Source organism: Thermobia domestica, chromosome 13, assembly GCF_964235325.1.
Source record: "Thermobia domestica chromosome 13, izTheDome1.hap1.1, whole genome shotgun sequence".
In the NCBI taxonomy this organism is placed as follows: Eukaryota; Metazoa; Arthropoda; class Insecta; order Zygentoma; family Lepismatidae; genus Thermobia; species Thermobia domestica.
The window spans coordinates 138,553,758-138,567,906 of NC_137466.1; the positions used below are offsets into that span (position 1 = coordinate 138,553,758).

The 14,149-nt window shown below is 32.8% G+C and overlaps 1 protein-coding gene across 1 annotated transcript in view; it reads left to right on the plus strand.

Annotated features, from left to right (window-relative positions):
* Positions 1-14,149, plus strand: part of LOC145668573 (solute carrier family 23 member 1-like) — a 109,359-nt gene that overhangs the window by 78,783 nt on the left and 16,427 nt on the right. The window contains exons 6-11 of the mRNA XM_081736574.1: positions 1,045-1,153; positions 3,440-3,581; positions 8,218-8,331; positions 9,052-9,191; positions 11,498-11,645; positions 13,643-13,722. Coding sequence (XP_081592700.1) covers positions 1,045-1,153; positions 3,440-3,581; positions 8,218-8,331; positions 9,052-9,191; positions 11,498-11,645; positions 13,643-13,722 — 733 coding nt within the window. The remainder of the gene's footprint in view (positions 1-1,044; positions 1,154-3,439; positions 3,582-8,217; positions 8,332-9,051; positions 9,192-11,497; positions 11,646-13,642; positions 13,723-14,149) is intronic.

Consider the following 14,149-nt stretch of genomic DNA (forward strand, 5'->3'; position numbering starts at 1 on the left):
GACTTTAAAATGGGATTGGCAATTGTTCGACGTTTGAACGTTGTGAATGATAGTGCTGAAAGAGCAGTTGCTCTAACACAAGAATTTAACAGAGCGATCGTTCGTGATGAATCTCAAAGACAGTTTTTGCTGCAAGTTGTCCAAGAGCACAGACGAAATTTCCCCAACTGCAAGAAAGAAACTCGTAGTAAAGAAAATCACTAGGGATGTATGAGTGTGTGTAATTATGTATTGTATTTAAATATATAATGTGTGTATGTGTAAAAAGTGGTATTTACACCAAATGTGTTACGAACAAAATGTTTTCTTCCATTCGGTCACGTAGACCTTCGCAGGTAAGGCTCTCTTGTAATTGTATGAATGGCTTATAATAGAAAAAAGCTAATAATCTTTGTTGAGCTTGAGCGACCTCTAATTATTATCGTATCAAACTGAAATTTTGCTCAAATTCATTTTATATGGAAAGGAAAAAATAAAAGAGGTGGCCCAGTGATTATCTCGAATTTCGTTTTTTTGGGTATGCATAAGGGACACCCTAATGCACAATGGATTCTCATGCACAACAGACGTCATGTTGTTTACACTACTTGCAACATGCGCTCCATGGTGACCAGTGTGATGAAACCATCAAATTAAGATTAGCATGCCCTCTACAGACACATTCTGTGATGAAAACTTTGTTGAAACACAATGTATACTGGACGTTCTTAAATCCGTTTCCACCATTGTGTATATGTAAATAAGGAGTATATTTTTAAACACACAAAGTTTTCAAACGATTAATTCAGAGACGGGAGAACCAAAATTAAACTTCACATGTTTCCAACTCATGAAATTTAGTATGATCCTAGTGACAATGAGTGAATTACGCACTGCAAGTAGACAATACACTGTGCAAGTAAACAAAAGTATATAACTATAGCCTAGTAAAATAATGCAAATAAATTTAATTTCAATATTTACAATCTTAAAAGTTCAAATACTGTATTGTATATGCTTCAGTGTTAATGTATTAATTTCTTGACGTACTTTTTTTCTTGTTAGCTCGATTGTGCTCCTAACAGTTTTATCACAGTATCTACGAAAAGTAAAAGTGCCTTTCCCTACATTTAGAGGAAAGACGTCAAGACTTCCAATATTCGAGTTGTTTCCGGTAAGATTAATATTCTGTAACTCTTTCATTTCAATTTATATAATTTCTAATTAACATTAAATTTATTTTCTATTATTTCATTAGGCTACCAAATTCCTTTAAAAGCTGTACTGTGAATTCAATTAATGATAGTTTTGTACTATATAGGAGGTTTCCTGTTTAACCAATGTGTCTTTAGAGGTAAGGAGGGGAGAGGTGAGAGGGTAGTTTCATTTATCATAAAATAGATCACCATTAATCTGACCTCTACACTGCAAATACCGCTGTAGCACTTGCAGGTGGTTGGTGAGAGTCTGGGAAAAAGACAATGGGTTAGTGTCTTACTTTGAATGATAGGGACGTTCACCCTTGCCTATCTACTTATATCTGAGTTCATTGTTTTGTTTATTTATTAATTACGTATGAAACTTAAAACGACAAACATAGGAAAGCAGAAAACGGTAAATAAAATCTGAACTTTTTTCTTACTTGCCTTCTTGATGAAAGTTGTGCTTTGTTAATTTATGTCCTTTATTTGTTTTCCGCTTCTCTGTTTCTTCCCTGTTATTTTTGACAAGAGTGGTGTTTTTATGCATCTTCTATTTTCCTTGTGCACATCTATCCCATGCTTATGGCATTGCTTGAGGAATAGCGTTAACATAAGTTTTGCCTGCAAACACTTCAGTGTGATAATCCATCGATCGCATATAACGTTAATGTTAAATATTTCAAAATAACTTAACTTTTGAGTAAAAATTCATTCATTACTTGCTCTGGCTCACAATTGCAGAAATCGCAAATGTGATGGAGGTAAGAACAACGCTCAAAGTAATGCAATGTCCCTTCCGAAAATGTCATAGTGTATGGTTTCACATTTATGTCAAAGTAATATTGGTATTTACTGCTTGGTATAACTTACTTGCATAGGAAACAAGAAATTACTAAGTAAAAAAAGAAGTCTTTCGGTCATTGAATTCTTGTACAAGATAAGCGATCACTCAGCCACATCTATACGACGCAAATTGCTTCCTGGACATTAGACCACAACAATATCCAGCGATGGGTACAAAGGAAGAATAAAGAACACTCACCAGATCAATGGACAAATTAATGGCCATCTTCTTCTGGGATGACCATAGCGTAATCTTAATCGATTTTTTGGAACGTGGTGCAACAATTAATAAAGAGCAATATTGTTTGTCACTGGAAAAGCTGCGACGTGCTCTTAACAACAAAGGGACCGGACCTCCAAACTAAAGCCATCAAACTGCACCAAGAGAAATCGAGGCCCCACTCTGTCAATCACTCATAGCAGGCAATCAGAAGGATTGGAAGTGGTATCTCAGCCCTCCTTAGTCCGGACCTAGCTCCGTCAGATTTCTTTCTGTATGGTGTTTTGAAGGCCTACCTTTGTATAGATGATGCATGGAGTAACATATAAAAGACACAAATACATGGACACTAAATTTCATGGCCCTAGTAGTACTATTTGATAACTTAAGGCCCAATGTGCAAACTTTTATGAGCTCCCGTTGTATAAGAATCAAACTGATATACTGAACTCACTAATTGGTTGTAGATTTCTTATTCACAATCATAGATATTCTACCCTAAATGAATTTATTGAAATCAATAGTTTCACGCCTTTATTCTCATTTGAACTTTTTTGAGTGTGGAATGCGGATCTACGTGTGCAGTCCCCCGCAGCCAGACCTATGGAAGTACTATGACCATCTCACATTCATAACTTAACCCAAGCAAGTTATCCACTTGCAATACACCCGTAGACTCTGATTTGACCGTACGACCACTCACTGATGATGATTTTCGGGGACGATATTGTAGGAAAGAAACGTTCAAATTACGATATAACCGGGATGATCTCGAGAACTACAATGGATATGTTCAATTTTTTGTATTACGACTCATGAATACGGCATTACCACGTAAATGAATCACAAGTACAGTAACGTTCAAGTGTTCTACAGTACTTACTTATATTTTGAAAATCGTACTACATTTTTTTTTTTAATTTCACAATCCACTGGTATTTATTATTATTATTATTATCTAGTTGAAATCCTCTTATAAGGTTTTTAAACAAACTCTTCGGTCTACAAACTAGGAAAGACCTCTTTTGGGAGATTAATGTATGTTACAACATTTGAAATTAGATTGTCGTAAGTCGTAGCAAAAACATTCTGTTTAAAGTGTGGTTAATGAATGCAGTATTAACTGATCTTTCTGCTACTCCATCACTTTATGTTTTTTCTATTATTTTAATTACACTTTATGTTTTATTTCCAGATGCTGCTAAGCATATTATTTATGTGGGGTATTTGCGCCATCTTGACTGCTACTAATGCGTTACCCGAGAAGAATTCTGGAAGAACAGACCTCAAAATGAGAATAATCACCGATTCTCCGTGGTTCAGATTTCCATATCCAGGTAACCAGAGAAGTAATACATACCACAGAATTTCCCATGAGTCACTTCCTAAATCTTAAAATGATATAGACTATATCTATACGAAGATTGCAAAACATGATATGTACATTTTTGCAGGTAAGCAAATCACAACCGTATATACTAAATCTAAAATACTTTCAGTGCTCTGTTAAAACAAAATATACTCTTATGTTGCTAAATAGGAATAATTTATTGCTAAATAAGAAATTAACTCATTATGAACTTTTCGCAACATATAGTCAGAGTGTGACCAACTATTGCAGTGGAAAAATAGAAAATGACCGAAAAATGGCATAATATTATGTCATTATCGTATAGATTTAATTCATAAGGTTGTGAGTTGCTTACCTACAAAAATGTATGTGTATCATGTCTTGCTGTTCTCTTATAGATAAAATAAATATACTAAAGATATAATAAAATTGCTATAGATATAATATAGATATTATAAATTTATTAAAGAATTAAAAAACTCGTAAAACTTTCCATGAATCAAGTAATTTTCATTTCAAACTATGAAACTACGCTTAATTGATTATACAAAACCGCTTTTCGCTATATATTATGCTTTTAGTACGGCGATCAACATTAAAATAAGAAGTGATTGAATTCTGCCATGTCTGCCTTGAATAAAGGGTTAAGAGAGAAGATATTACGGTATTTGCAAATCATTCTCAGAGTTAAGGGCATACAACAATCACAACATCGGGAACACCCGCTAAGCTCAGCCCTGCACCGGACCATCGATATAGTTAGTGGAAAATTGTACTAGAAAGGAGGAACGACAAGACCACATAAACAGTGATTCATCTACACACCCTAACATCCCCCAGCACCCCCCTAAAATTTTCGAACATCCCCAGAAATTCCTTACACACCCCAACTAGAGGGGTGCAATATTAAAAAGATACATTCTCATTATGTCTAAAGCCCTCCAGGACTTTGTAGAAAACATTTTAAATGATCTTATCTTTATTCAGAACGGGAATTCCCATTCTGCCTGATCTTTGAAGAAAATTCAATTCTATGCGAGGAGGAAATTCTTAGGGAAATGCAGCACTGAAAAGCTTGACTCCTAGCGTGTTTGTATGCAGATGGGAACTCTTGTATAAAATGGCTGTAGTAACGAATGTGGGAACTAAATCCAAACGGACAAAATGCAAAAAAAAAAAAAAAAAAAAAAATCTGACGAGGACAAAATCACATGAGTATATATTGGATGTACCAGCGCACACCCTATATGATTAATTTTTCCCTTCAATTGTCATACATTCTAAAATGTTATCGGTATTTTTTCAACTGAAATATCATTTTCTTTCTTTTAAAATGCTGAAAACACCTAAAATGAGTAAAAATATTATACTAAAAGTACAGATTAGCTTTAATTACTTTCACACATACCCATATGAAAAGTTCTGGGTATTATTATTTATTATACCTTTAATACATTTGGAATACGTTTAGCATATTACAGTAAGATCATTCATTTTAATTACGAAAAGTGACTGTGATGCTATTTGATTTTTAAAAAGTCGTTCTTGTGTAGTAGCATATAGCAGTCTTTTATTTTGAGTGATATATAAGTATTTATTTTAATTCTGAAATACTGATCAAGATTTTTTTAGCAAAGATTAAAATGTGAAATATGTACTTACTATAACAGTCTTACGTCTTTTGTTTGGTTTGCAGTATTTTTTTAAAAGCAGTATTTATTTCCGTAAAGTGAAGAATTTCAGATAACATTTTAGATGCATAATAGTTGAAGAAAAAATAATCATTATTTTATTAATCTGTTCCTATGATTCTGTTGCTTAAATTTAGTCTGTTTTGTATTAATTTTCCTTGGGGTTTGTCCTCTTTAATTTTGTTTTGCATTCGTAATAATCTGTTTGGTAATTCTAACAGAGGTTGAAGAAGAATAACTATTTCTTCAAGTTTCATCATAAATTTTAGATGTTATTCTTCTTGTTCTTCTCGAAAAAGTGACGAGGATCCAGTTCCTTATCAGCAGTGTTATTCACATCTAGTTTGGTAAAGATGAACGTTATTTTTTTTTAAATATCTACGGACAAATGGAAAATTGATTGACTCAGGTGCAAGAAAGCCGTTTGACATTGTAACTGAAACGAACATAAAATAAACTTAATTCGGTGTAATATCTAATTATTTCACATCAAAAATTTATTCACTTTTTCAGTAGTTTATCTCTAACATGCTAAGAGTCGCAGTAAGCAAAAGGTGCCACAGTTCACATCCTCAAGATATATTTGGCCACATATTAAGTAAACAATGCAAGAGGATGCATAAGACGACTGTTAAGAAAGAATGTTAGTGTTCTACATCACAACTCCTTTTTCGGCATCACCTTATCAGCTGATTTGTCTTATATACATAATCCTATACTATGTGCAATAGTAGTATCATATACAGTATGTTTATATTTTCATATTTATATTGTCAATGTAAATAGCAGCAATATAAAATATCAATATCAATATTGAAATACTTATATGTTTTTTGTAGTTTCAATCAAATCAAAAGGTCAGATAATCGGGGATAAGGGCGTCTTACGCATCCTTTTGAATTGTTTGCTAAATATATGGCCAAACATGTCTTGAAGATGTGAACTGTGGCACCTTTTACGTACTATGAGCAGTGGAGATTTTAGCCGGTAGACCGGGTATACACGAGCCTACTCAAAAATTTTGAAAAATATATAAACACTAAAAGATACGGTAAAGATATGTATATGCCTCCACCTCCCAGCTTAATCTAGGCCTAAACTATTTTTTTTTTTTTTTTTTTTTTTTTTGTAATCTCCTGGTTAACCTCACTTTAGACGTTTCTCGAAAGTTCTGTTCCTTTATCCAATGCGTCATCACTTAGAAAAAGGATAATTTACTCTTAATATATTAAGCTTTCTACATTTTTCAGGGACACTTTTTTTATATAATTTGTTAGTAACATCGATATTGTACTACTTTTTAGTACACTATTCAAGGAAATAAAAATGCACTTGGGTTGAGCCTAGTGTGAAAACACAAAACACCCTAATTGTAGTTTTTTCCACGTCCAGAATAATCGTTCACAAACACAAACACACTAGCACGGAGCTATTTTGTTTTACTTTCTTTTTCTTCTAATGTTTAATTTCAGGCCACCATATGCCAAACAAATAGGAAACAGAATAATAATATGGAGCAAGTTATCCAAAGACATTAAAGACAATCAGATAATGTTTACAAAATCTCTGTTATACAAGTTAAAGAAACTTGGACGATAAACAGACAAGTTATATTGGAAAGCGCACCAATAATTTGAATAAGCATTTAAGAGCCCTCTACACTTTTCCAATTACACTGCACTAAAATAATAAAGAGCTCCAAAGCAGGGCCCTCATTTAGGGAGGGCAGGAGGGGAAAATTGCCCCGCCCCCATGAGTTTGAGGAATACATATACTTTAATCGATTGTCTACTAAGATACTAGTACAAAACGTGAAAGTCTTATGTCGGTGGTACTTTTGCCTCCTCCAAGGAAGTCTGAAATGACGCCCCTGCTCCAAAGAATAATCATTTTGCTTAGGTGAACAAAATAAATTCACCATTTATTGGATTAATTCGATAAAAAATACTTTAAACGTAATTGAATCATCTCTTCAAGAGTTAACGAACTCACATGTAACTTCACACAAGATCATAACATCATTGGCAATACAGGACAAAGTTCATTCAGCACTTTCGCCAGGTGACTTCATCATTAGATGAAAGTTTTCTTACACGCGAAAGAAACGGAAACGAAAACCTAGGGATCATTTCGACGAAAAATGAGATGGACGAAGAGGCTAACTTCATATAAAATCTTTTCATATTCTGTTGTAACAAACGTACTGTAAGTTAAATGATAGTTGATTTCACTTTTTGTAACCGAACTTCTTCACCAAAGTTTACAAAAGAAATTCAAGTAAGATGAACAATAAAATATGTATGAATTTTACTAAACACATCTATCACTATTTTACTATTACGATATGAATTTACCTCTACACATAGACATAATGCATTCTTTACAAGGAAAGAAATATAAAATAAAAATAAATTGCAAGTTAAGCTGAAAAATTCGCTTTGATATGATTTCCGAAATATTATAGCTTTCTTTTGTTCTTTTACACAAATAAATTATCAATGGTTTCTAATGGAGATTATAGTTTGAATAGTTTACAGTTTAAATAGTCACTAAATGTTCACCTTATACAGAAAAAGTACGAATTCGTCACGATGCAAGATTAACACACAAAATATAAAAATTATGTAGCTTATTCTCAACTGATAATATTCGCTTGATATCAACAGCAATTTCTAAATATATTTCCAAAACATTTCAAACACATTGCAATCATACAAGTAAATTATATTTAATTCAAAATGTCTTTACATAAGAATTGCTATATCATACTATTTGTCAAAGAAACACGTCAATAAAGAAGTTGAGAAATTGAACAATGAACAATAGATTGTAAACCTTAAGCATGGAAACTTATACTTTAAGAATTAAACATTCTCGATTCCACCGAACTACTCATTATGGTATAGTGTAATTAGTCCTATTTTGTTGCAGGTCAATGGGGAACACCAACAGTATCTGCGTCAGCCGTTTTCGGAATGTTAGCTGGAATTATTGCAGGCTTTATTGAGTCTTTAGGCGATTATTTTGCTTGTGCTAGATTGAGTGGTAAGTGCCATTTTGCATACCTAATTGTTTCATATAAAAAGAAATTGTTTTGATGCATGTACTCATATACAGACAATTCTGAGAACACATCGTCGGTCCAATGCCAAAACCGCGAATATGCAAGTTTTGACAATTTCTCTTAAGTGCAATTTCGTATTACTTTGGGCAGATAGATTCAAATGCAAGATCCTCAATCCTGAGTTATAGTGGATTCCTAAAATGCTAATGAGCATCAACACAAGGTAATGCAACGACAAAACGACGGATGTGCTACATTCGTGCGTTTACCCAAATTTACCACATTCTTGGTTTTGGCATTGGACCGATGACATGTAAAAGTAACTTATTTAAGTGCATTGTGTACTTCACTTATTCCTACAACAGTTAATTCAGCTTTGACTATTCCAATACAAGAATTATTCTGAATACAGAAACACTCTATTTGGCTCCGATTGAAGTAAAATTTTGGCCTGCATTTGATATAAGTAAATATATTAATGGTATTATCCACCTCTAAACTCTGATTGTTAATTGTTATCTCTTAGTCATATATACTTTAAACCTTTCTTATAATTTATTTCTTAATTTCTCGATAATTCGCGCGAATTAATGTATTTTAAAAGTTCATTCATGCAAATAATTTACACCAAGACATCTAGTGTAATATAAAGAACTTTTTTTTGACAAAATATGAAAAAAATGTGACTATTTTTGTTTTAGGTGCTCCTCCCCCACCTGTTCATGCAATAAACAGGGGCGTTGGCATAGAAGGTGTTGGTTGTGTTTTAGCTGGAATCTGGGGCACTGGAAACGGCACTACAAGTTTTAGTGAAAATATTGGCGCCATTGGTGTTACCAAAGTAAGAATGACCAAGTAATTTATTTTTTTATGTTTAGTGATTTACATGTAAATTTGCTTAAAATAAGTGAAGCAATAATTTTAAACATGGACATGGATAATGAATACAAGATTAAATATAATAAATGTACACAAACACACACATAAATACCTAGCTGAAATGCAGAGGGGCCGCGGTGGCTCAGTAGTAGAGCGTTCACCTCTGGTGCATGCGGTCCTTGGTTCGAACCCAGCTCGAGCCAAGTGAGCTTTGTGGCGGACAAACATCATGTGCATAGGTTTTTTCGAGTTCTCCCGTTTCCTTCCACTTTCTTCATTCCTATATTTCATTTATTTCTCATCATCACCGTCTCCTTTAGCCTAGCCGGCATAAACGTGAGACGTAAAACTTAAAGATTTCATTTCATTTACTAGCTGAAATGCCCGTTCTAGCCCGGGGAGAATTGGTTTGTAAAACAATATTTGAACTCCCTCTCCCTTCTTAGAATATAAATTTCATGAAAGTATAATGGTAGAAACCTACCAGTTATTCTGTTCCGCTCATAAATTATGAATCTCCTATCCCCTTATGATACGACCTTTAATCAACTTGACATGATAAAATCCAGCTAAAGGTAGTTACTAACTATATTCCAAAAATTAATTTCAAGCTGGTCTGTTTTTTTCTTTCGTAATGTGATCACAAACAACAGATCATGTCGATTACAATGCAATGAAAACAATAATAGAAATAGTCTTCCTTCCCCTCTTAAATGTTGGAATTTTGGTATGGGGAACGTGCTCCGCTTATTTTTAATGGGGAATTTATTCAATAGTTTGATCGTCGTAATAAGAGGGGCTTGTGAGATTCGTTGGCTGAAACTTTGAACACTTTCATTCCCTTAGAATAACAAAGTGGTATAATATAAAGCTAAATTGAGGTAGATACTATATGTTTCAAAATTAATTTCAAACTATTCTGCCGTTTTAAGGTGGTTCAATCACAAACAAGATCAGTGTTTGAACCCCTTCCCCCTTAACATATGCGTTTCAATAAAAGTGTAATGAAATAACCCGTAAAATGTTCTGTTTTAGGGGACATTTTTGATCCCCTCTATTCCATTAGGATGCGTCCTTTAATCATACTAACATAATACAATTCAAGCTTAAGGCACTGTTCAAAGTTAATTTCAAATGGTTCAGCCTTTTTATGACCGGTGATGCGACCAATAAATTAAAAAAAAAAAATAAATAAATAAATAAATATATAAATAAATACGAAACACTCGTATATAGAGATTTCTCTCTCCATCCTCAAAATGGATATTTTCAAAAATGCTTAAACAGGTGTCCATTTATTATTAATGTGGAGTTCACGATCAATTTTCTCATTTCTAACTTGACGAACTCGTGAAATATCGTATTTTTGCTCCTAACCACCTCTCTTTTTTACAAAATGCTCTTTGATCAATGTAACATTATAAAGTCCTACGTCGAGGTAGATGCTGTTTCAAAATTCGTTTCAAACTGCTTAGCGATTTTCTCAGGATGCAATCACAAACAGGTAATTTTGTTTTCAATGTAAAGAAGTAAATTATAGAAAACAACCCTTTCGCCCGCTAAATCTTTAATTTTCAAAAATGCTGAGACATGTGTTCCTTTATTTTCAATGAGGATTTTATGTACGTTTCATCTTCTGAATTTGACGCGGTCTTAAAATACTGCATTGTTGGCATAAAGTTTGAACCCCTTCTATCTCCTTTTAACCCAAGCAGCTTGATAAAAACTTAGGAAAAGTAGATACTAACTATATTCTAAAATTTATTTCAAACTGTTTAACAGTTTCTCTGGGAAGCGATCACAATCAACGTCTCTTTCAAAGTGAAGATAAAATTTATGCAAAATTGCCCGTTCTTTCCTTAAAACTAAATGCTCAAGAAAGCTGGGATTGTATTTCTTTTTAATTTTAATGAGGAGTTTATACATCGAGTTTCATCTTTCTTATTTTATTCTATTTTGAGACATTTATGAAGAATGTTTCAAAATCCTGTCTTTCCGTTGAGGATTATATAGTTTTCTCATCACCATAGTTATGTGAACCTTCTTCAGTCTGGAATGTCAAGATCATCATGTAACAGAATTATTAAATTTGTCTCTTTCACGTTCATTGATTTTGGCATAAGTATTTATTTTTATCCTGGTAATGCGAATATGCATTATTTAAATTAAAACTCTATGTAATATACAATAATAAAGTTTCTAGCTTCTGTGTTTGCCTATTCAAAATATTTGATATTCATATATGCATACAATGATTTCTCAATACAGGTCGGTTGTCGTCGAGTCATACAGGCTGCAGCTGTGATTATGATGTTACTTGGAACATTTAGCAAATTTGGTGCTCTTTTCGTTACGTTACCGGCGCCCATTATTGGAGGAGTATTTTGCGTTACGTTTGGAATGGTAACCGCTGTTGGTGAGTTAATTCAAGACTAATTTTGTGCTCTACCTTCATACCTCCTGATATTGCTAAAGATTGATATAATAACATGTAGCGGGGCTGCGCTGGCTCACTTGTAGAAGGCTCGCCTCTATTCACGGGATCCTTAGTTCGATCCCAGCTCTCCACAAGTGAGCTTTATGGTGAACAAACACCGTGTGCGTGAGTTTTTCGTGATTCTCCCGTTTTCTCCAACTCTATTGATTGACAATCATCATCCATCTCATCTTCACCTCTTCTTTGGATTCGGTGCATAATCATGGGACTAAAAAGAAATAACATATAGCGTATAGGCCTATATTATTTTCTCAATTAGGAATAGGATTGGATTTACTTACAATGAAAACTTAATCAGACATAGGAAAGCACTGCCGATCAGATCTTTTAATTTATAGAGACATAAGACACTTTTTTTAAAACTCATTTATTCCTCCTCATTTCAGGTTTCTCCGGCAATGTCTTGAACTGTGGTAAAGTAATTTGTAAGGAAATGATTTTTAAGGGTTTAAATCCAAGCTTTGTTTTAATATGTGTAGCTCGAAACATATGAGATATTTTACTGTATGATCTGGTTTAAACTGTATATTCAATTGTAGAAAAAAAAAGCCTATTTCGTACGCGATCTACAGAATTCATTGCATTTTCATCAAATTTGGCAAGAAGGTAGACCTTGACTTATCTAGTATGCTGTGAAATATTTTTCTATGCAAAACACTTGGTTCCCGAGTTACGGGTCATCGTTGGTTTGAAAATCAGGCATGAAACTTAAGTTAAATATGATTAGTTCATTCACTTACTTGAATATTTGTAAAATTCACCCTGATAAGGTTATAGGAAAACGGAAATCTTACTATCCTTGTACATTTCTTTCGATTGTAGTACATAAATTCGCATTGTACGTAAGTACGCACTTTTCTTATTATATGAAGGTCATTTTACTTATCTAAAAACGAATCTGTCATAATATTAGCACATATTGAGTATGAATAATATGAAAGCAAGGAATACAAGCTGCGAAAACTTTACTATATGAACGTTTATTTGGTTACATTCGCTAGCACTTCATAAATAATATACAAGCAAATTCTTTCTTTTACCCGCTTATGCTTGGGTGATTTCAACCATAAGCAATTAAAAATATATACCATGTTCGACAAGTAGAATTGGTACTGTTACGAAAGTTATAATAGAAAATTGTTCTATCATCACCTTGTTATATATATGAGTTACACCCAAAATGGCGTTAAATTATTATCATGTTCTAACATTAAATGGGTAAGGATACAAAGCAAATTTTATGCTGTTTATTAATTTAATTCTTCGAAATTTGTCATTTAAAAATTTACGAGCACAGCAATATAAATTTTATGTTAACTTTTGAAGTTACTGGTATTCAGAATACATGACAAGTCAAAATATTTTAAATTCCCAAGTTTATTTGAAGTTAGAAGAGAAAAATGAAACTGAAGATTAAAAGAATTTATATTTCTTAACTGAAAATATTTGATATTTTGAAAATCTTCTATGAATATGGAAAGGAAGATAGTAATATTAAATTACTAAGGATTCCTAAATTGAGAACAAGTATGGATAGGTATTATTACAATTTTAAGTAAGAAGTAAATTCGTACTTGAAGAAGGAAAGCAATGTCAGACTCTTCCTCTTCCCGCCCTATACAAAATAACTGGATTCACTAGTGACGAAATATATTTTTAATTATGTTCAGATGTTATGTTTAATTATGTTATGTTAATTATGTTATGCTGTCAAAATTTCCAGGTTTAACCGCTTTTAGCTACATATAGTAAATTCCTAGTACAATATTTAATATTTATCCCTGTAATAGACGGAGGAGTTATTTTCTTTTAACATCTTCAATACTGACATGAATAATAAAATCATATGAACAATAACTTACATTCTTATTGAAATAACAAGGTTCTAAAATTAATTTGTTTATTTATTCTTTTAGGACTTTCTACTCTACAATTTGTTTCGCTTCGTTCATCAAGAAATCTTTATATTCTCGGATTTTCCATTTTATTTTCTCTGGTAAGCTGTTTTAAAAACACAATTCTCCTTTTAAAAAAATAAAAATAAAATTTGCTTATATTGTGACAATGTATCGACAAGTGTTTGTGAACATAGATTACACGACTTCAATAGAGCACAGAGTGGTGATGTTAAACTAGGCTAGGTCCAATATAAAAGCTTAAGCCTATAAATACGAACTCTAAATTCATATAGAATGCTAGGATAGTCAGTATGAGAAGTAATTATTGGTTTAATGAACTTAAAACGGTTTCTTTGTACGGTGACACGATAATATCTGTAACTTACATGTGAACAAGAGGAATATTTAAACATGGTAGATCAAGAAGGTTTAAGCTTATACAATGATTAAATTTGACTCTTGTGTCTATCTCATTATTTCTAATTAACTCCCACAATTGTTATAACACATTGACCTTCTACATGT